The sequence below is a fragment of the Lissotriton vulgaris genome, chromosome 5 (assembly GCF_964263255.1).
Source record: "Lissotriton vulgaris chromosome 5, aLisVul1.2, whole genome shotgun sequence".
Classification (NCBI taxonomy): domain Eukaryota; kingdom Metazoa; phylum Chordata; class Amphibia; order Caudata; family Salamandridae; genus Lissotriton; species Lissotriton vulgaris.
Genome location: NC_141693.1, coordinates 923122829 through 923147656, shown reverse-complemented (window position 1 = coordinate 923147656; position 24828 = coordinate 923122829). Strand labels below are relative to the sequence as shown.

The 24828-nt window shown below is 46.4% G+C and overlaps 1 protein-coding gene across 1 annotated transcript in view; it reads right to left on the bottom strand.

Annotated features, from left to right (window-relative positions):
• The window catches only part of CFAP46 (cilia and flagella associated protein 46), a 1558477-nt gene that overhangs the window by 1078416 nt on the left and 455233 nt on the right, over nt 1–24828 (bottom strand). Inside the window, exons 21-22 of the mRNA XM_086922533.1 lie at nt 7737–7886; nt 5871–5978 (exon numbers count right to left, since the gene is read on the bottom strand). Of these exons, the coding sequence (XP_086778659.1) occupies nt 5871–5978; nt 7737–7886 (258 nt within the window). The remainder of the gene's footprint in view (nt 1–5870; nt 5979–7736; nt 7887–24828) is intronic.

Here is a 24828-nt window from a genome sequence, read left to right as displayed (position 1 = left end):
ATCAAAATTCATGAGGTCAAAACAACATATGGAGCATTTAAGTCGACGACGTTTCGATGCAACTGATTAATACATGCATCATCATCAGGACAAGGAAATAAATTGTCATGTTTGTCTACAGAGCCTGTTTCAATCACAGTGCCTCTTGTTACGAGCTAGTTTGATGCTCTTTGCCATGTTTAGGGAATCCGGCGCGGCAACGCATATCAGCTCCGCAGTTGAGAGGAGGAAGTTAGTACTGTTTCTTAAAGCGTTTGCTCGTGGCCGTTCCGAAATTGCATCATAGATATTTGGTTAGTGCAGCATGGTAGCTGGACAATGGGGTTCTGGCGGTGATCACTGTGATTGAAACAGGCTCTGTAGACAAACATGACAATTTATGAATGAATTTCAGTCTGTAAAACCAAATAATAAGTACAGACCGCTTTTGTGCGTTTTCACATATTTGTTTTTGTCACTTGTTCTGTCTTGTTGTCTGTGGGTCACAGGCTGTGCCCACTTTTGTATAAATGTTTTATATAAAAAAATCGGTACAATAACTAAAAAATAAACACCCGTCCGGCTGGACGGAGGTCATGTATACTATTTAGTATATGTCTATTATTTGTGCGATCCTCATTTACTAGGGTCCCCTGTTCTGTACAATAGATTACTGCCCAAGGACCCTAGTCGTATTCCTTTTGGGTTTCCCTTGTCTTGTTAAACGCAGTCTCTTGGGTGACATCTTGGCTCCCATCTTTGCCCATTACCTCCAGCCATTCTTCTACGTCCGCAGGGCTCTCAAAAATGTGTGTTTTTCTGCCATGTACAATCTTCAGTCGGGCAGGGAAGAGTAGCGCATATTTCAGTTTGGCCTTTTGTAGCCTTTTCTTCACCGCCACATAGGAGGAGCGCTCTTTTTGGACCACATTTGTGTAATCCGGGTAGAGGGATATTCTTTGGTTCTCATATTGGATTGGGGGGTTCTGTCGGGCCTTCTGTAATAGGCTGTCCCTGTCCCGGTAGTTGAGTATCCGTACTATCAGAGGGCGGGGTGGGTGGCCCGGTCTGGGCCTACCGGTCAGGATCCGGTGCGCTTGCTCTACACAGAAGTACGGGGATAACCCCTCCGCAGCAACATGGTCCTGGAACCACAGCTCCATAAAATCCACGGCACGGGCCCCCTCACAACGCTCCGGAAGGCCTATGACGCGGATGTTGTTGCGGCGATTACGGCCTTCCGTGTCCTCCACACGGTCCATGAGGGAGGTGACCCCTGTAATTGTTGGATCGAGGTGGAGTGGTCGGACACCGTCGGTGTAAGTTCAGCAATAACGAGTCCCTGATCTTTAACCTTATCCACCAATTTACCATGGTCCGCTTTCAACAGTGATAAGTTTGCGGTGAGGGCCCCCATCTGCTGTTCCATTGCCGACCAGGATTCCCTTATTTCTTGCAGGATTAGGTCCAGTTTGTCTGTTTGTTGTCCTCCCGTGCAGCCCGGTTCAGAGGCACCAGGCGGAATCTGTCCTTCTCCAGCATTCCCTGCTATGCACGTGTTCGTAGGATCCCCCAGCCCCTCTGTCCCCTTCACACCCCTGAGCACCATGGTGATCCTTTATTGTGGCAAGGCCGCACTCGGCAGGGTCCGGGGGGGCCGTGTAGGCGGAGGTCCAACTTGGGGGGGGACCTCAGTTCTGCCCAAGGGGCTCGGTCACTACCACCTCAGTGTAACCCACGCCGCTGGGCAGTAGTTCACAGTGCCGGGCCAACCGGGATGGGTAGGGGGGCCACAGCGGTCCAACCAGCCGAGACAAAGGAATTCACTAGGTCCTGACACTATTTGCAGTGTGCGTGTTCAGTGCTACTGGGCCTCACCTCGTCTGCCCCCACTGGGCGGCCCCCTAAGGTTCCAGCTCGCTATTATATTTGCCGTTGGGGCTGTGGGTTACAAGTCTCAGGTTCACAAAATCCCAGTTCGACGATCACTCCCTCCATGCGTTGTCACCACTGCTGCACCACCATGCCCCCTAGGCCTGCAGGAGTACCTCTCTCCCTGCCAATGAGAGGGCCCCCCGGGCCCCCCGGGCAGGAGGCAATGCAATCCCAGGCACTTTTGACAGGGTCTTTATGGCCAGGTCACATTGTCGCAGCCTCCGTGTGGGGGGGGGGCAGAGAATGGTGCCGATTGTCCCACCGGTCTTCGTCTCAGTATTGCCCTTCTGTCTGCGTTATTCTGTGTACGCTGTTTTATGAGGGGGGTCAGTCAGAGGCTTCGTGTTCCCTCCGCGTTTCAGCAGCCTACCTCTGGGTATTCCTGGGCGTCGATCTGGCCCTCCACCGTTCCCGGGCCACGTCAGACCCGGGACAGGCTCAATCCTCTCGTCAGGGCTTCCAGCTGGGTCCTACCCCCCTCCCCCGCAGGCAAGCGACGTCCTACGGTGGGCCTCCGGTTCGAGGACGCCCCCCCTGCCTTCCAGGGGGTGCAGTCCGGGCACTTCCGGTTGTGTGCACCTCAGCCGTCCCGGGCTCCGCGTCTACTCCAGCTCCCGGCTTCTGCTTGCCAACGCTGATTCAGGCCCAGGCTTCCCTTGCGCTCGTGTCAGGGGTCGTGATCAATTCTTCCGCAGATCACAGGGTCCCCAAGGGTTCCAACAGTATTCCCCATCCTCTCGCTGCAGTCAGAGCTCATGCAGGGTCCCTGAATCAGGATCAGGCCCCCAAGCAGACCCGGAGCTACAGTGGCAGCCGACCGGCATCGTGGCTGGCTAGCCACGCCCCCTCAGCCTACTGAGGAGTTAAGGGCTCATTCCACCAGGACTGAAGCTGCTACCACTGCCTGAGCACATGAAGTACCAGTCCTGGACATCTGCCAGGCAGCAATGTGGGCGTCCCTGCACACATTTACCAAGCACTACTTCCTGGACAGTCAGGTCGGAAGGGATAGGCACTTCGCCCGTTTGGTCCCGCAGGACTTTTTAATCTAGAATTTGTCCACAGCCCACCACCGGGGATGGTATTGCTTGGGTACCTATTCAAAGGTAAGGATGCGGCTAAATGTTTTAGATGAACAAGTTACTTACCTTTGGTAATGCTTTATCTGGTAAAGACAAGATATAACTGAGGATTACTTACCGACCCACTCAACCTCCCTGCTCTGCAGACAAGTTTCTAGGGTTACAGCTTATCCCTTTCAGAGCCTTAGTTTGGACACACCAGTGTCAGTGTATGTCATGGCTCCGTGCTCCTGGCGTGGAAAGTTATGAAAAGTAACAGGAGCCAGCATCCCGAGATGTCGCCTATATAGGTAAGGCGGATGTCACTTCCAGTGTGAACGCCACCGCAGACGATACTCGGAGCCAATCGACGCAACCTACTGCATGCATGGGTACTGCTCATGCAAAAAACCTTCCGGATCCAATCGGATGCCTGGGAAATTTAAAGTTAAGTAATCTGATTCTAGATCGTGCCTCTACCAGAAAATGTGTTACTGAAGGTAAATAAGTTGTTCTTTTATCTCCCACTCTGAAGTGTCCCTCCGTGTGTTGTTTACATAAATTATCTATTTCTACAAGGTTTCAGGATACAAAGTCAATATAGATAAGATTGGAATACTTCCCATAAAAAAATATACAACTAAACATTCCTTTAACACCTCTTCTTTTTATGTGCCCCATCTAAAATAAAATATTTAGGCATCTTATTTACACACTCTGTTCAGTATTCTGTTACTATAAACTACAAAGCATGCCTTACAAGACAAGAACATAGTAAACGGTTTCCCTGAAATATGCAATAAATAAAGAAAGACTAATATCCTTACTGAATCTCACAGGTGTACTTAGCCCTTGATCTTTAGGGGGTCGATAGAATTAGCACAGTTTAATTGGTTACCTATAAAATGACTGTAACTAGTGCTAAGAAACCACTTTGCAAAATACCTATGTCATGCTATGTGCCACATGTTCAGTAGCTGTTCCTTGTCTGGTCTGCCACATTTGGGGCTAGATGTAGGTAAAATAGATTTACCGATTTTTAATTACCGAATGTTACCGATTCGGTAATTAAAAATCGGTAAATATAAGGGGTGGATATGTAGGTATTCCAGATGTGCTGGAATACCGATTCGGAAGAATTCGGTATTTACCGATTTGGTAAATACCGAATCGGTAATGCCCATTCATTCCTATGGGCTATGAAGCCCATAGGAATGAATGGGCATTACCGATTCGGTATTTACCGAATCGGTAAATACCGATTTTCACAAGGGTGCAGGGGGTGTCACTTTGACACCCTGTGGCACCCCCAAAACAGGCTCGGGTGCCATGTGGCAGGCATACATGCCCTAAGGGCAGGTCTGCCTGTCACATGGCATCGGTATTTTACCATCAAATTGGATTTGATGGTAAAATACCGATTCGGTAAGGCCTCTGGGACTCTGAAGAGTCCCACCTACATCTGGGTGCTTCAGAATCGGTAAAATTACCGATTTTTTATTTTACCGAATTGGTAAAATTACCGATTCGGTAAAATAATGCCCCCTACATACCTGTCACCCATTTACCGATCGGTAGCGGCCAAAATCGGCCGTTACCGCTCTGTAAATGGCCTCAAACGGCCACCTACATCTGGCCCTTGATGTGTAATTTTGCCCACATCTCAATGACTATTTAAATATCTATTTCTGCATAGTTTTCAAATGTTATCCAGAACTGCGAGCTCTGACACCTTATCTTCCCCAAAAGTTGGCTCTGTCCCTTTCCGTCTAAGAGTAACTGTTGACAGTAAAATACTTTAACAGGCTGTTTGATTACAGATGTTCAAAGAAAATGTGGAGACTTGCACGGTATTGCATATGTCTCATGGGCCCTGCCCTTGTGACACACATAAAATCCCCAGAGCGATCCTTTTTGCCAAGGACTGCCAGATAAAACACCAGGCTTTTTTACAAATTTTCATTCAAATCACATTTGCCACTGAAATCCCCATACAGATGCATAACCAGGCTATCGATGCTATACACAATCTGGTAAAATATGAACAACGAACATTGTAGAGGGCAATTTCTTGAATTTTTCAGTAACTTCTGTGGTTCAGCGGCATAGCGAAAAAAGCTATGTAGATATCAGTGGCGGCTACAGAGGGAGTGCTTTGGGGCGGTGGGGTGGGGCAGGGTGGGGGTTAGTGGAGTTGGATATACGAAGACCAGGAGTAAAGTAAGTAAATAAATAAATAAAACTATTTACCTTCCGCTCGCTGCATCGCCAACTCAGGGATACAGCGAGCGGAAGGTAAATAGTTCCATTTATTTATTTACTTACTTACTTTACTCCTGGCAGTCGTATGTCCGACTCCACTACCCCCCACCCTGCCCCTCCCCGCCTCACCACCCCGCAGCACTCCCTCTGTGAGCCGCCACTGGTAGATATCAATATCTGTTGAATTGCTATAAAGCCAGCTGGCCCAGGATCCAATGTCTTTCCATTGCCCTGCACTATCTTGTATTATACTCGTTGTGCTTGGCATAAAGGGTTCAAGGGTGAAGCATATACATAAATATTAACATCTGATATCTTGAGAGGTAAAAGTAATCATGAAAAAATGTAACATGGGAAACCTACGGTTAGACATGAATGTAGCTACTGGATACATATGTTCTGGTTGCTACCACTTTCTCAGTTTAATATATTTTGAAATAATTCAAATTTCAGATATATTTTTGAAGTATTCAGTACGCTCAAACGCCCTTGTAACAAGCCGATTTTTTTTAAATAGCTCAAATGTCGGTCAATATTACTGTAAATAGAAAACTAGTATTTTTTTAATTACTATATGTTTTGATTGCCTTTTAACATTTAACATGCAAACAATTCAATTAAAGAAATACCTACTTGTGAGAGAGTAGGAACAATGAAATCCATGAATCCTAAACCATTGCAGGAGTACATTTCCAAAGCAACGATAATCTTTGTCATTAGATTCTGCCCCTCATTATTGTTCTAACGTAATAAAGACAAAATTCCGGATTATTTCAATTCAACAAGAAGATATTTGATGTCAACAAAAGAAAATAGGTGACACCTAATCAGTTATCAGTAAACATTCCATTTTGATTAAATATTCACAATGAATCATTACTTCCAATATTTGCATTTTATTCTGGTCTTTTGTGTAGCACTTAAATCTAGAAGTACACGAGCATACTTTCGGTTCTAAAGGATCATGGGAGTAAATCAAGTCTTAAAACTAAGTTGACAAGGAAGAGATTGGGCTTAAGGTTTTTATAAAGGCTGTCAGCTGGTGGGTACAGCAGCCGGCTAAGGTAGCTTTCTCAAAGTGTTTCTGCATCAAACTGAGACTTAAGGTCTAGGGGCCAGATGTATCAAGATTCCATTTTGCAAATCCTAAATAGCGTTTTTTTGCGAATCGCTATTTCGAATTCGCAAAACGGAATGTATGTACAAAATCGCTATTTTTTAGCGATTCTTTATTATTCTTTATTTGCGAATTCGCATTTTGCGAATTCGCAAATAAAGAATAATTTCCAATGCATTCCTATGGGCCAGGAGGCCCATAGGAATGATAGTGCAATAATTCTCAAATTGCGAATTCGCAACTTGCTAATCGCAATTTGAGAATTATTTCAAGGGTGAAGGGGTGTCTCAAAGACACCCTGCTGCACCCCTGAAATTTACATTTGTGTGCATATGGCACACATACATGCCCTATGGGCATGTATGTGTGTCACATGCTACACTCACAAATGCCAAATAGGGCATTTTTAAAAGAAATCGCAAATTACCACCAAGTACAAGTTGGTGGTAATTTGCGATTTCTTAACAAAAAATCGCAACTTCAAAATGTGTCATACATATCATTTAAGGAATCGCAAAATTTGCGATTCCTTAAATGCTATGGCAAAATAAGGAATCGCAAATAATTGCAATTCCTTAAATTGCGATTTTTTCATACATATGAAAAAATGCAAATCGGCCGTTTGCGAGTTGCAAAAGCCTTGATACATCTGGCCCCTAGTCTGTATACTTCCCGCAAAGAGAGCAGGGTAACCCTATCCTGATCCCACCCTCATGGAGAACAAGGGACACACAGAACTCTTCAGCATTAAAAATTATATTAAAACATGATTTTTATAGGAGGATTCGGGAATCCAGTGCTGGATCTGTCGACTCTCTGGGCTATTCAGACCTTCCAGAGGCCTCTGGATTGATGAATCCTGAAAAAAGGTTTTTAAAAGAAGAATTTAACACCTTACATATGAACTTCGTCAATCCCTGCTGCGCATGGCCAAAGGCAGTGAACATCCAAGATGGGATAGGCGCATGGCTTTGCTGCAACAAGATAACAACCCCCAGGCATAACTAGTGCAGGTCCCAGAAAGATTTGATATGCCCACATTCGTGTGAAAATATTTTTTGTATAATTTATGTTTTGAAAGCAGTTCAATAACTGGCTTCCCCAGCTCAAGTGACGGTAAGCACATTTTCAATAAACACTTAAAGTGCCAAAAGTAAAGAAGCGGGCCATTATATAACTCAAATTATTTACAGCAAGGTATATATTAATGTAAAGTTATTTGAGAGGTGATTTATGACAGAGGTGATAACTATTTAACAAATTGAGAGAGAGAGAGGGAGCGAGAGAGTGCAAGAGAGAAGGAGAGGCTATAACATTACAGACAGCAGTCATATCTATGTTTTTAAATATCCTTATCCTAATCAAATCAAAGAGAGCCTTACCTCATCCTCAGTTCCAAGTTCTGGACCGATCTGTTGCTGAAGTAAATGTTTCACTTTCACCCAAGTAGTAATAATCTGATTTCTGGCAGCAATGGGCACCACTTCATCTGGTAACTTTCCATTTGTTAGATCCAGTACATATTCACAAATCTGAAATCAAAGAAAGCATGCGGTTTTCAATATATACTAAAGCTGCGGAGTCACCTATCAGAAAAAAAGGGGGAAAATCCAGAGTTTAAACATGTAATTAATATATCTATATATTACCTGGAGTGCTTTTTGTAATTTAGTGTAAATCTATTCACAAGTTTTGGAGTTATTAAAGGTTATCTTCCACTTCGTTTTGAAAATCTAATTCACTGGTGAAAGTAGATTTTTTTATTACCTTTGTGGAAATGTATGTTTATCTAAGTGTAATTTGTACTGGCTGTTTTTAAACTGTTTTATAACTTATTTACCGTGCAGCCCCGCTCTACAGACTGAATGCAGATCCATTGCATACTTATTAACCACCCGCCTCCTTGAGGGTCTTGAGGGCCTTTGCCTATGGACAGCGCCTGGATCGCCTCATGGGTGAGTAGCCGCACTCTACAAATCTGAGTATTTATTTATTTACTTCTCATAATGCCCCATTATCATATATTGTGCACTCAGACCTGTGAACTTTAGTTGTGCCTCAGTGGAAATATATTTCTTCTACATGGCATAGGGTATTTGCCTTGCCAGGAGACACTGCAGTATACTAAACCTGCAGTCTACCCAGAACACAATGGTCCTCACTGGAGTAATATGTCTGTAACACACATGTGAGTGGTGTACGTACACACACCTGCCCACAAATGACATTTAATTCCCATGCCCCTAGCATCAGCTACCATGGCCTTACTGAAAAGTTGAATAAGCCCACTTGGGTGAAACCAATTTAACAGTACAGGTTTAGGGACAGAGCACACACACTGGCACTGAATGGCAGTGTCACCAGGTACAGAATCATTATACCAGCAAACACAAGGCCTACAAGAAGGCACAATATCCTGGGTGACCACAGAGAAAAGGCAAACTTTCCTGCAATTATCAATTGCGATCAGATATACACAGGTAGAGGAACCATGGGGAACCATGAACAACATGGCTTTTCCTTCCTAAAACGACACAACTTTTGATGTAGATAATGAATTACATATACCTAACGTCTTGTCACAAACTATTTCTTTCCACCTTTTAACCATGTGTCCACTATCCCAACTCAAATAATTTTTTGGGGAAAAGCAGCATTGTGCCACTCAGCCCCTCCACTCTCAGCAGTATTCTCTCCTCCTCAAATACAAATATGTAGAATTTGTCCTTTTATCCCCTTCTCTCTATGTTCTGTGCATTTATGCCACTTCCCCCCACACAAAGCAGTGCTCTTCTCTACTCTTCATATGAGTGGAAATCCAACCCCTTATTGACAGCATCTCTGACTCAGCGGATGTCAACCAGGGGCTTAACGCAGGACGCTGCAACGCTTGCCCCAGCCCTTTATGGTGGCTCCCAATCAGCCCAAGTCCAATTAACATACGTTATATATAGGGAAACTCTAGGACCCCTCATCATATTCTGCAGAGGGAGTCAAACAATTTGTGTAATGCCACTATGCCAACTCAACTGTCCAGTCAGCCACTTGCACAGACTCAAACCGTGCAGGGAGAGGGCAGTTGGCTGCAACAGAGCACACTCCCAATTCTGTAAATTCCCTTGGGGCTGCAAATACCTTAAGATTGCCCAGATGGCAGTGTGGGATTGCCCTGACTCACTTGGGTGCTTGCATACCTGGGGAAAGAGGTTACCAACATCCGGTAGAGAATGGGTTTCAGAGCCCTATTTGCTCTAGCGCAAACGCAGTGGAAAACAAAACTTTGCCTTTCATTGCTCTGATGTCAGTGAATGACCGGGATCCGAACCTTTAGAAATTAATGTGGTTGGCATTAAACAAGACAAAAAATGTTTAGTTCACCTAATATGGTGCTGTATTAGCAACAACAGCGGTTCCTCCTGCAGGGCGGAGGAGTGTCGCCCCCGCCTGCTGTGAGTGCAGCAGCTGTAGCCATTTGATTTAGTAAAGCACACTCACTGTCTCCTCTTGGGGCCAGGGACCATTCCTACATCTGATTGGTTGCAGAAATGTCTTGCCTAAAGGCTAAGGACTTGTAAATAATATATTGCCAAGGTGGCCATCCCTGTGCACGCTTGGATCTTTGGACTACTAATTCCGCGAATATACCTATTCTCCGTCAAAATCAACCATCGACATAGTTTCATTACTTTTGCCCTGAAGAAGTCTTCTGGCCAAAACGCGTTGGCTACGCTTTGTATGAAGAAAAAGAATAAAATAATTTTTTAAGCCCTACTGAACGGATTCTTCAAATCTTTATTTGTTTATTATTAGTCACTGTGGGGAGTGCTGAACCATTGTGTTTTGTTTTAAAATTTGGGGTTCATGCCCTTGGAAGCCTAGGGGTATGTGGCTTCAGGTTCTTGGCACCCAGACTCGTTGAACACATGAGACCAATTCTTAGATAAGTGCAGTCATCATTGTCTTGTACCCTTGATGCTTCATTGTTGTTTGCAGCCCGCACCTATGTATTAGCTGGGCAAAAGCCAGCGGACTGCAAGCACAGGCTCCCAATCTGAAAAGGAGCGCTGTGTGAACCTGCTCCAACAAATCATGGAGCTACTCTCATGCTGATAGTAGCTCCAGGATTGGTTGGGTTCGTTGGTACTTTACTTCAGGCTCTATGTGTTTCTTCTGAGAACAGAGTGGACTGCCGATTCCCAAGACGCCAACCGGATAAACCGACGTAGTCAGTGAGTACTTTTGTTTTCTATTTATTTAAAATACATTATTTCCTGATTTGCAGGAAGGTGTGCACAGCCTCGTTATGCAAGGAGTCATGGCTCTGTACTTCATGAGGAGCTGCTCCAGCACACATATGTTTTATTGAGGCCGTGGCTCAAACTCACCCTTGCACGAACCATCAGCAACAGGGACCTGTGAGTGTGAATGAAGCGGGCTCCTGTGAAACCTGCCACTGGAGCTCCTCGAACATCCAGCTTCTGAGCCCTGCAGAGGCTGACCCCGGCCAGCCAGCCCTGCCTCTAGCAAGGTACAGGGAACACTGAAAAACTGTTGTAAATTCAAAAGGCCCAGAGCTTCAGAGGCTCCGGAGGATGTTGCAGCCAGCACAGGGAGGCCCTGAACTTCAGAGAATCATACGCAGAGCTGAGAGGCCCGGAGCTCTGGAGTGTCGCACTCGCTGGCAGGAGAGAGAGGCCCAAGAGGCCAAACTCTCAGCTGAAATTGTGTAGTTCAAGGCATAAAAGCGCATTATTATGGTGCACCCTAATACTTTTCTGGCAGGCAGATACTTGTATGTTTTTCCCTACATATATAGTGCACCCTAAAGCTCAGCTTTCCAGGCCAGGAGAACAGATACTCGAGCTTTACTTCCCCAGTCCTCACTGCTCACTTCCTCGCTTTAGAGACTTCTGCTCTCTATTTTATCTCTGCTGTGCCACCCAGGAGCGAGCCCCACGGTGCCCAGGCTGCCACCTTTGTCCTACCCCAACAGCCAGCATTGTGCTGGGAACTAATCAGCATCCCTACCGCTCTGAGGTGGACACTAGCCACAGTTGTCGGTTAAGTACAGGGCAGGAGACCTCTGGGTAGGGACTGTATGGCCAGGTGGAGAGTTGCTACCATTCAGATTGGCATAGATTATGTCACCGGCAAAAGGAGCCTCACAGGAGTGCGGCCATCTTGGAGCCAGGCACTCTGGCACTGTGAAACCTGGGCCGATAATCGTGAGCATTACCTGCGCCATCTTGCCTGATGGTCCTTTTCTACGCACACATAGGCCGCAGCCATTTTGATCGACAACAACCATTTTGTGTTCTGTTATTCACCTCAGTTTCACCTGCACTTCCACAAGTAGCTGTATGACCCTCTGACTGACTTGGTATGTGTACTAAGGGACATAATCTAGGGGACATGCCCATGTTTAATGTTAGCTTCAAAAGGACATTCTATTGCCGCCACAAAACTCTGCATTCTCTGTTCCTCCCCATCCCTGTGCATGTAACCAAAGATTGTAAATACCAAAAGGCCCCGCATTAACCTGGTTTATTGCTCCCCAAAGAATGCACCTCCCAATGGACAATGGAACTTGCTTTCCTATCAACAGTGAAGGACGTATAACACTGACCAGCCTCACATGTTCACGACCCTGAGGCAGAGGACCAGCTGCCCGATAAACATCATATGTCCGACTGTTTATGATTGGGAGGGTACAAACCTACTTGTCCGGAATGTATGGCATCTTGTCCGGGGCGGGGATACCAAGCTTACATGACACCGCTCATAAAGATTGTATTATCGAAACACTGTATAAAAGTAGCCTGTTGAAGAGTTGAAGTTAGAACACCTCCCTGAGAGACATCCCGGTGTCTACGGTAGACGGGCTCTCCTCTAGAGAAATAAACCTTGTTCTTGCCTTCCAGTTTCCAGCGCCTACCTCGTTATTTTAATAGGATCATAGGTGAATTAAAGGTGATAGGCCGAGCAGCTTTGGGGGTCTCAAAAGGGGGCTGCTTTTCCATAGTTGGTGTCCCAAACGTGGGGCCCATCAGCAACTCCCCGGTCCAAGTAAGAGAGGTCCCAACGACAGAGTGAACAACTAACCGATTGGGGTTAACCTGCCTAGAGAGGACCCTCGTCTGGCTGCCGATCAACCTGAACTTCACCAGTTCCAAGCGGACCTCTCTCTCGAGTGACCTGCAGTCCTGACTGGGACCCTAAAGGATTGCAGTATCAATATCGGAGTGAGAGGACAACCAGGCGTTGGAAAGGGAAGACGAAGAACTGTCCATACGGTCCGGGTATGGTCATGAAATACGACAAAATTGATTGTCTGACTGTATTGAAATTGTTTGGTCGAATACTAGTATTCAGTTCTTTAAGTTATTGGTAGTAATTGAGACATTCCCTGCTTGCAAACAACATAGAATAGGAATATTCCCTCTTTTGCAGGCAGCAAAGGGCAGGTAGTGCGGACCTTTGTCCACGACCTAATGAGATATTTATATTGACCGCTTGTACGTCATGCCTGTCTTCTCAAAATTATTTGATTGTCTTGGACCGGACCGTTTGTTAGAGGTCAGTCATCCAGCACGGCTGGAGGGCACCCCTAACAAGGACATGTATGTTAAATATGGAGTAGCCATCGTTGCTTATAGCAAACTATGGCACAAATACACTAGGAAGGACCGGGTAAATCAGTGGCCACTGACGGGATCTTTTGATCTCGCTAAAATAGAAATATTAGAAATAGCGCACCACAAAAAGAAAGCTACGCCAGCCATGCTTGACAACTTTGGCCTCTGGCGAAAAGAAGCAACTCAACGAAAGAAAAGAGACGAAGCCTGTTAGGATAAAGAAATGCGAAAGTCTGCTTACCAGACCTGTAAAAGGTTGGAAGATGAGATAAAAGAAAGGGAAAAGGATAAAAATGAACAAGAATCAAAAATATCAGGCCAGTACCCTGTCATAACGCCTTCAACTCTTTACCCCGAGTTACCAGCTAAACAGAGAATAAAGGATGACCTCTTGTTAGGTCCCCCGATCATCTACATGCCACCTCCTTATGTCCCTATTCATCCCGTAGTACAACGCCAAGAACAGCAAGGTACCAACGGAGACGCCACAACCGTTTCCGTTCCAGTCAAGCCACTTCCACCAAGTGCCTCATCAACAAAAGCATTAGTAGAAATAGGATCAATAGAAAAGGGTTGCCCAGGGTCCCACGATTAAGTACACATGAGCGGGAAACAATGACAAGATAGTCAAAACCCTTGTGGAGAGAATAGAAATGGAGGAGTATGTGACTGACATATGCAATTCCTATGACGAGAACCACAAACGATTCTTCATTGTGCGCTTCTGTTACTACACGCTTACTGCCTATGAAGAGAAATATCAGGATTTAGGGCCCGGGAGACTAATGGCTCTATATAGAAAGGTTGACATCGGAGACGAAAACGACAACGATGTGGCAGAACTCTTTACATTCACGTTAGAAGTATTCTGCCACCTCATAGAACAAGGGCGGATAGATACAGACAGGGCATCAAAGCTAGAAAAAAACCCCAATGGAGAAGCTAGGATACATGATTCCGATAAAGGAAGCCGCCCTGTATTGGGATCCCCCTAGGGGACAAGGGACTAATGACAACATAAACCATCAGGACGCTAAAGGGAGGGTGGTCTACAATTAGGTGTATCAGCCATGGGACAGACAGGACATCAAGACATTCCGTAAATTTCTGCCGGATTTACGAAAGAATCCCACCGCCTTTTACACAGAACTAGGTACCGCATTGGGGTCCACAATAATGACACTTGCCGACATTCACTTGTTCTTCCAGTTATGTTTACCAGCCGATGTGTGGAAGCAGATTAGGAAGGTAGACCGCACAGAATTGCTCGGTCATAGCTGGGAACAACTCAGCACATTAGACAAACAGCGGAATCCTGGTCAAAAAACGGTTGGAGCTATATTGGACCTCCCTGACAAAATAGTGCAGAAGGTAAAAACACTGATATCGGAGAAAAAGATAGACTGGTCCATTGTAACCACGTGCCGCCAGAAACCGCAAGAGGATGTCTCAAGAGTATTTCTCGAGATTCGAAACAGTGTTCTCCGATTACAGTGGACAGGACATGTACACTGCAACCGGACACTACTTATTCGTGCAAAATTACGTCAAAGGACTACTGCCGGTGGTATCCCAGGAATTACAGACTAGCGAAAGTAGTTGGGCAGCATCTAAACCGGCGGCCATTCTCCAAATGGCCCAGTACTATAAACATCAGAAAAACGAGAATGACAGGGCTACAGAAAAGAAAAAGAAGGACTGGAAGGAAAGAGTAATGATAACCCAACTCCAAGGGGTGAATACAGGGAGGGAACAATATAAGGGAGGATAGCAACAGAATGTCCCTAGAGTACCGCCACCTAGAAATGACTCGTTGACACTATATGTACGACGTCAGGACTTAGGACAGAATCAATGCGCATTTTGCAAGGAATATGGACACTGGAAATCCAAATGCCCGGCCTTATCAGTAGCTGGTAGGGGCAGAGGGACAAGGGAAATAGCAAATGAACAGAGAGGAAGAGGACGTGGGAGAGGGTACGCAAGTGAAGCAAGCGAAGAAAGGTCAGGAAGAGTGAACGCATTTGACCCTCCTAGACAGAACCAGTATCAACAGACAGATTACGACAACACGTATGACTTTGCATAGGACAGCCAGGGTCAAGGGAGGGAGCCAGTCAAGCTCTATGTTGATCAGCAAGGCCCTTATGTCACCGCAAAGGTCCTGGGCACAGAGTCGCCATTTTTGGTAGACATGGGAGAAACACGTAGTGCACTATCCAAACGACTGATTCCAAGGGCACCCTTGTCTGGCTCAGATGTGACCTCAATAGGATTTGATGGTACGCCCTCCACCAACCCTTTGACCAGACCGATCCCTTTCAACCTTGACAGCAATATCGTTGAAACAACATTTCTCCTCTCTTCTAACACCCCAGACGCCAATATGGGTCTTGACATTTTGAAGCACTTCCATGCGACAATAAGGTGCTCGCCAGACGGAGTGCGTGTCATCCTATATGACAACCGCCAGCACCATAGAGATAGCCCTTCCCAGCACATGTATCCCTTCTCTGAGACTGACACATCCCTATTGGACTCTTTGCCATCACACTTATGGGCTAGAGCTGATTCAGACGTAGGACGAGTGATGATTGACCCAGTACACGTGACAATACGACAAGACGCAATCCTACCGAAGGTACCACAGTACAGAATCTCAGCAGAGGGTGAGAAGGCATTGACGGACATCATACACTCTTTGATGGAGGCAGGGGTGGTCGAGGAAGTAGTGAGCAACGTTTGTAACAGCCCCATACTTCCGATAATAAAGAGACAGGGAGAGGGAGATGGAAAAGCCTACCGCTTCATCATTGACCTGCGGGAAGTAAACAAAATTGTAGTACCACAGTACCCAGTAGTTTCCGACATCACTACCATTCTGACCTTAATTCCCTGAACTGCTACCACCTTTACCGTAATCGACCTCAAAAATGCGTTCTTCTCCATACCTATTTACCAGGACAGCCGCTATCTGTTCGGATTTACCCTAAATTCTCGCTCATATAGATTTTGTAGAGCTCCCCAGGGGTACATAGAGAGCCCGAGCATCTATAGCCAAGCGCTTAAAAGACAGTTGGACGTTACACAATTACCAGACGGTATGACACTAATACAATATTTAAATGACATCCTTCTAGCAGCAGACACCACACCATTAGCTGTCACAGCCACCTGCTCCATTTCCTTGCCAAGAATGGTCACAAGGTCCCCCGAAAGAAATTATAATTTTGTAAATCACAAGTAACCTATATTGGCCACCTCTTATCCAAAGAAGGAAGGAAACTCACGCCCAACAGAATACAGACAATTCTAGACACTCCTGTCCCCAGCAGTCAGAAGCTGGTCCGTTCCTTGATAGGTCTCACCTTCTTTTGCCGACAGTGGTTGCCGAACTTCAGCCTCATCGTCAAACCCCTTCTCTCCCTCCTAGCTAAAGACATCCCCTTACCTCTCTCCTGCACCCTTGAATGTCAAACTGCCTTTAAAGAGCTACGTGATGCACTCTGTTCGGCCCCTGTCCTAGGAACCCCCAGATTCCTCCAAACCATTCTCCCTCTACACACACGAGAAGGAGGGATGTGCATTGTCTGTCCTAACGCAATCAATTGGTAACAAACAGCGCCTTTGCACATATTTCTCTGCCACCCTCGACCCAGTAGCCAGATCTCTGCCAGCGTGTTTGCGTGCTGTAGGAGCCGCAGCAGTATCAATACGACAAAGCAAAGGAATAGTGCTCTTCAATCCAATCACTGTGTTAGTACCCCATGCGGTTGACACACTCCTGAAGCAGACCAAGACCCAACATTTGACTAGCGCCCAACTGATAGGGTATGAGCTGACCTTGCTAGCGCCACACATTACCCTGAAACGGTGCACCACCCTCAATCCAGCCACTTTGTTACCACTACCCGAAAACGATCCTGGTGTGACTCCACTACACGACTGTGTGACACTGACAGACGAACAGACAAAGAGTAGAGTAGACCTTAGAGACACTGCCTTTTTAGAACCAGACGGAGAACTGTGGGTGGACGGTTCCTGCATCAAACTCCCTGACGGCACCACCTCAGCCGCATACGCTGTCACCACAGCCCGAACCATTCTAGAGACAGACCGTATTACTCAACGCTCTACCCAGGCAGCGGAACTCATTGCCCTCACACAAGCTTGTATTTTAGCAGCAGGTAAGACAGTCAATATATACACCAACAGTCAGTATGCCCTTGGGGTAGTACACCATTTCGGGATCCTATGGAAGGAAAGGGGGTTCCTGACTTCACATGGTACACCCATCCTACATGGAGACTTAGTCTCCGCATTGACAGAAGCAGTCCTCCTCCCCAAGAAGCTAGCAGTGATAAAATGCCAAGCACATAAGAAAGTGACTGATCTTATTGGGCAGGGAAACGCACTAGCCGACGTTACTGCCCGAGCCACAGCAGAAGACAGGACTCAACACGGATGTATGTGACCAGGTCAGAAGCCGAACAGTGGACAAACGCTAGAACCACTGTAAGAGACATACAGACGACAGGCACGCAGGACAAACTGACTGAGTGGGAAAGGGTGGGACTGAAGGACGAGGAAAATTGCTGGAGAACTAAAGATGGGAATAGATGGCTGTTGCCCAATGCCTACTTAATCCCTATATTGACCATGGCACATTTACCAGCACACATAGGCTCCTCCCCCATGATTGAACTGATTACCAGAGTATGGCATAATGCCAAGATAGCCGAATCTGCCAAACGCCTAGTGCAACAATGTATAGTCTGCTTACAACACAACCCAGGGAAGGGGACCGTAGTACCACGGGGAGGGTTTGGAGTCCCTGACATCCCCTTTGAAGTCCTACAAATGGATTACATCCAACTAGAAAAGTGCCATGGTCTTAAATATGTCCTAGTGGTTGTGTGGGCTTTTAGCAAATGGGTGGAGTCATACCCCACCCGCGAAAATACCGCCTTAGCCACTGCAAAGGTATTGCTCAAAGAATTCTTCCCTCGCTATGGCCTTTGTAGAATTTTATGGAGTGATAATGGCCCCCACTTCGTAGCCAAGGTGATACAGAACATCCTGAGAGGGTTGGGGGTAAAACAGAAGTTTCATGCCGTCTTCCACCCCCAATCAGCGGGCCGGGTAGAAAGACACAATGCAAACTTGAAGCTAAAACTGGCCAAAATAGTTGCCACAACCAGGTTAAAATGGCCTGATGCCCTCCCATTGGCATTACTGTCAATGCGCTCCACCCCGACCAAGCACAGACTAACTCCTTATGAGGTATTCTTCGGCAGGCCTATGAGCATTTGGGCAGCTCCAAAATCATCCTCCATTAACGATGTCCCGGATATACTAATGTCCAACTATTTGTATAAACTGACAAACGAGCTAACACTTATCCACTAGCAGGTGCAGCAAGCCTTGCCAGATGTATCCAGGGGCCCTGGACATGAGATAAAGCCCGGAGACCATGTCCTTGTGAAGAACTTCCAGAGTACCAAGAGTCTGGAGCCGAGGTGGACGGGCCCCTGGCAAGTCTTGATCACCACCCGAACTGCCCTTCGAGTGGAAGGGAAGCAAAATTGGCTGCGTGCCCACCACTGCAAGAAAATCCCTCCGACGCTGGCAACCTGCGAAGAGGTGGAGGTACTCGAGGAAGTTCTAACGAAAGACCAGCCAGCTCTTAGTTGCTATCCACAAGAAGACACACTACAACTCACAGAAGCTCCGGACCCCAGGGTGCCGTCCAAGAAGGGGTACAACCTGAGATCAACGAAAGGAGGGTGCTCCGACAACCAGGCCACTTACAGAGTCGAAAACCTCAGATCGGAAGCACAGCCAAGGATACCAGGGTAAAATGCTAGACAAAGTCTGTGGTCCTGCCAGTCACTGAGTCCCTTGAAGATTGTGGAAGATATCTAACACAGGAAGAACAATGGCAAAGCCTCCAAGACCTCCAACTTGCACAGCACAAAGACAATTGCACTTGCGGCAGTATTTCTCACCTGTCTCCTGCTAATGATCACAGTCTGGATCATTGAAGAGAATGCTCCTGCACACAGAACAATGTTTCCCACTGTGCAACCTACCACCCAGAAAGAACATTATCTGATATCACTGTCGCCTTACCTCAGAGAACGGCGCAAAAAATTTTGGAACAACTCTTTTGTACAACTGTTGCACCAGCACAGTCTTGCCACAAATGCCACCAACTGCTGGGTCTGTGGACTGCTACCACATGCCACTGAACGATCTATCCCATTCATGCCTTCACCCTTCTCTGTTCATGGATCCTGCCTCACCTGGATGATGCTCCTCCAAGAAAGTTACAGGGACAATGCCACTTCCGATGAAACAATTGCTTGTTTTTACACTGAGTTCTGGCTGAACAAGACAGGAAGAACAGCAGCTCCTTTCTGTCCTCACTCCACCAGCGCGACACTCCCAATAAATGTCCCTTCCAAAGAGCAAGTGGAAATCCAAGTTTTCAACAATCCTGTCAGAACCACCTTTTCCTACCTCAAGAAAAGAACCGCTGCCACGCTGCCTGTGTCCCTATCTGTGATGAATGTCTTGGGCCTTGTGTGCATCAAAGGCCGTGGGACTAAAAATGTATGCCACAACACGTGCAATATCACAAGGACTCTGAACACTGCCGACCCTCCAGCATTTGTGGCCTCACCCAAAATGTACTTTGCCTGCGGAACCAAGGCCTACACCTGGCTCCCAGGAGGCTGGGGTGGCGCGTGCTACATCGCCTTTGTTCTACCACCAACCTACACAGCCCCTGCAGGGCATCATCGAGAAAGGCGTTCCAAAGACACTGACCAAGCAGACTCTGCTGCATCACAATTCCTCGACGCAGCGAAAGAGCTCGTTCCGCTATGGGGACCAATGGCTAACAGCTGAGCCATCAGGCACCTGACTCAGGCAATTAAAACTGCCCTGAACATCACAGCTGGCATCCTCACCAACAACACTGCCGAGCTTCAGGCAGTCCGTCTGGTGGCCCTACAAATTCGCATGGTCCTGGACGTGGTACTAGCGGACCGTGGGGGGGCATGTCGCATCATGGGTGCCAGCTGTTGCACATACGTCCCTGGAAACTTCACCTTCTGTTTATGAAACTATTTAGCATCTCCACAGACTGTCTTTGGAAATCCATCAAGGAACAGAAACTTGGACACTTAGAAATTAGCTTTGGGGTATCTTAAAAGAGTGGGGTTGGAAGTTATCAATGATCCTCTTGATCCCAGTATTGGCAATTTGTGGTTGTTGTTTATGGGTGCACTGTATTCCGCCTCTGTGTTCCCTTTTTATAAGCACCTTGCGCCCTAAGGCTATGGACACTCAAGTGACAAAAAAGAGAGTACTATATGAACAAGAGATACAGGACATTATGGGGATCGAAGTAAACTGACAAGCTGGCTAGTCATGTTCAAAGGGCGGACTGTGAAACCTGGGCCGATAATCGTGAACATTACTTGCACCATCTTGCCCGATGGTCCTTTTCTACGCACACATAGGCCGCAGCCATTTTGATCGACCACAACCATTTTGTGTTCTGTTGTTCACCTCTGTCTCACCTGCACTTCCACAAGTATCTGTATGACCCTCTGACCGACTTGGTATGTGTACTAAGGGACATAATCTAGCGGACATGCCCACGTTTGATGTTAGCTTCAAAAGAACATTCTATTGCCGCCACAAACCTCTGCATTCCCTGTTCCTCCCCATCCCTGTGCATGTAACCAAAGATTGTAGATATCAAAAGGCCCCGCATTAACCTAGTTTATTGCTCCCCAAAGAATGCACCTCCGAATGGACAATGGAACTTGTTTTCCTATCAACAGTGAAGGACGTAAAACCCTGACCAGTCTCACATGTTCACGACCCTGAGGCAGAAGGCCAGCTGCCCGATAAACATCATATGTCCGACTGTCTATGATTGGGAGGTTACGAACCAACTTGTCTGGAATGTATGGCATCTTGTCCGGGGCGGGGATACCAAGCTTACATGACACCGCTCATAAAGATTGTATTATCGAAACACTGTATAAAAGTAGCCTGTTGAAGAGTTGAAGTTAGAACACCTCCCTGAGAGACATCCCGGTGTCTGCGGTAGATGTGCTCTCCTCTAGAGAAATAAACCTTGTTCTTGCCTTCCAGTTTCCAGCGCCTGCCTCGTTATTTTAATAGGATCATAGGTAAATTAAAGGTGATAAACCGAGCAGCTTCGGGGTCTCAAAAGCGGGCTGCTTTTCCATAGCACCCCGCCATGTTGTTATATTTTTTGACATTGGCAATGCATTGGGATGATCTGTGGATTGTATAAAGATTGCCAACATTCTGTCACTGCCGGCGTGTGAGGTGATGGCTACAACCTTTTAAAAAACAATATGGATAAGTTACTTACCAGTAATCCTAATTCTCTTCCAGGGGTATCCTCATCAAAGTCATAAGCACTGAATATTCCCGCCCATGTGCGGGACCCCGGATACAATATAAAAATATATATGTAAAAAACACATATATCTCATCCAAATATATGTAAATACATATATCATTTTTCTCACACCAAAGCAGCTCCAAACCCAAGGCTAGACAATGTAAACACTTGTATATGTACAGCAATTAGAAAGGAAACACAAACACATTAGGTCAAATAGTCCTTGAACTTTGTGTTTTAACAAATATATGTAAATACATATATCATTTTTCTCACACCAAAGCAGCTCCAAACCCAAGGCTAGACAATGTAAACACTTGTATATGTACAGCAATTAGAAAGGAAACACAAACACATTAGGTCAAATAGTCCTTGAACTTTGTGTTTTAATGAGTAAAAACAACCATAAATTCTGCAAATTGCTCATTAAAGACATTGTCAGCCATAAGCTGCATTGAAAAGTAAATAACACAGAAAACTGAAAGCATTTTCAGTTAAAACTTGCACTGTGCCTTTAAGGCAGCCATGACCCCAGGCTTCCCATCATGCCTCAGGGGTGACAGTTAGGTCAGTTGTTCTTTGCATAACCCTGAAGTCAGGGCTAAACTACAAGTCAGAAACTTGCATCTCTCAATTACCTGGGGAGGAGGGCGGGTGTGCTTATGACTTTGATGAGGATACCCCTGGAAGAGAACTATGATTACAGGTAAGTAACTTATCCTTCTCTTCCAGTGGATCCTCATCAATAGTCATAAGCACTGAATAGAATAGCAAGCCCATCAACCACATGCAGGTAAATGAAAAGTACATGACCCAACTTAAAAAGACCAATCACAACAGCCCGAATCAGCTGTTAAATAGATTCCTCATGGAGGCCTGGCCTACCTGGGTATCTGCTCTCGTGTCAGAATCAAGACAGTAATGTCTGGTAAATGTATGGGCGGACCTCCAGGTCGCCGCCTTACAAATCTCAGACATGGGCACATTAGTGAGGAAAGCCGCAGTCACAGCTTTCCCTCTGGTGGAATGCGCTCTGGGAGAAACCCCCAAGGGCTTCTGCGCCAGCTGGTAAGCAAGTTTAACACATGAAACGATCCATCTTGAGATAGGACGCTTCGAGGCAGCATGACCTGTCCTGATCGATCCATAGTTAACAAAGAGATGATCAGAGTGACGAATAACCTTAGACCTATCTAGATAGAACTTTAAAACTCTTTTCAGGTCTAAAGAATGCAGAGCCCTCTCAGCTGGTGTAGAGGGATTGGGAAAGAAAGTGGGCAGAGAAATGGTTTGATTTACATGAAAATCTGACACCACTTTAGGCAAGAAAGATGGATGCGTCGGTAGCATCACTCTATTCAAATGGAACACCGTATAGGGTTCAGAGGAACAGAGAGCTTGAATCTCGCTCACTCTGCGAGCCGACGTGATTGCTACCAAAAAAGCTGCTTTCCACGAAAGATGTTGTAAATTAGCTTTATGAAAGGGTTCAAAAGGTGGACTCATTAGCTTCGATAGCACCAGGTTCAACTCCCAGGGAGGAGAAGGAGGACGTACTGGAGGGTATACCTTCTTTAACCCTTGCAGGAAGTCTTTGACAGATGGTACCTGGAAAAAAGAGGATTGAGAAAGTGACCGCCTATAGGCTGTTATAGCAGCTAGGTGCACCTTGATTAGGCATGGGCGGAAAATCCGTTCCGCTCGCGGATTTTGCGGATTTTCGGGAAATCCGCAATCCGCGAGATTTGCGAATCTCCCGCAAAATCCGCAAATCCGCGAGCAGCGGATTTTGCTCGCACTGCTCGCACTGTTCGCGTGAGTTCGCGTGAGTTCGCGCCCCGCGAATAAGTGCAAAATTGCAGAAATACGATCTTAGCAAAACTGAAAGTAACTACTTACCAGGTTCAAAAGTTCAGGCTCATCATTAGTAGCCATTTCCTGTAGTGCTTCCTGAGGGGCCCCTCCAGAGTTCAGTTGCCAGTTGAAACTATTATGTGACCCTGCTCTGAACCTCAGAATAGTTACACATATGCCACAAAGGTCCTGAATTACAGCTAAGGGAGACAAGCAGGAGCCAGGCTGGAAGTTAAAATCCATTAATCAGCCCCTAATTCATTATTGTCAGTTGGGGCAGGGCAGGTGTTGTAACTAATTTTGCAACAATGAAAGCACTTAGCAAGTGCAAAAGATCACTAATCAGGGCGCACTAAGGAAGCAGGTGCCAGCTAAAAAAATATTCTGTGACACATTAATCAGCCCCAAATTAATTCAGGTCACTTGAGGCAGGGAAGGTGTGCTTTGCTTTGCCGAAAATAATGTACACTGGACAACCAGAGGGTGTGGTGATGAAACAGAGGGTGGCATGGGTGGGCCAGAGGGTGGCATGAGTAGTCAGAGAGTGGCAGTGGTGACAGAGAGTGGCAGTGATGAAGAAGAGTGTCCCAAACAGGCTGGACACGTAGAAACAACAAGTTCGCGAAACTTGCGACCCGACAGGTAAGTTCGCAATTTGCGAAAGTGTACAAAACCCTCGCGAACTGGCAGAAACACGGGCGAACACAAAAAAAAAAAAAATCCGCAAATTCGCGGGAATTCGCGGATTTTGCGGATTGCGAATCCGCAAATCTGCAAAATTCGCGAACGCGAGATCCGCAAAATTCGCTCATGCTTAACCTTGATGGAATTAAACTTTAATCCTGCTTTAGCCAGATATAACAGGTGAGGAAGCACTGCTTCTTCCTGACATTGAACTGGATTATGATGATTCTGTATACACCACATATAGAATCGCTTCCACTTGCATGCATAAGAATGTCTTGTGGAGGGCTGCCTTGCCTCTTTTAGGATGAACATGCAGTCCTCTGGCAGCCCTAGATGCCCAAACTGTATGACCTCAGGAGCCATGCTGCCAAATTCAGTGACAGAAGGTTGGGGTGGTAAATCCTCCCATTCATCTTAGACAACAGGTCCGGCCTGCATGGTAACCTCTTGTGAGGAGTCACTGACAGGTGAATCAGGTCCGTGTACCACTATTGCCTCGGCCAGTCCGGGGCGATGAGGATCATCGTTGTTCACGAGTGTGTTAACTTGCTCACCACCTTCGGGGTTAAGGGGTAGTGGTGGAAAGGCGTACACAAATTCCCCTGACCAGTCGATCAAAAGAGCATTCCTTCTCGTCCCTGGCCGGTAGAACCTGGAGGCAAAGTCTTGGCAGTTTGTGTTTTGGTCGTCCGCGAACAATTCTATGGTGGGACGACCCCAGGATTGGAACATTTCTCTACCACTGCGTTGTGTAGCACCCAATCCTCCTTGTCATCGAAATGACGGCTTAGAGCGTCCGCCCTCACATTCTGCTCTCCTGGGAGGTGGACTGCTGTGATGGACAAC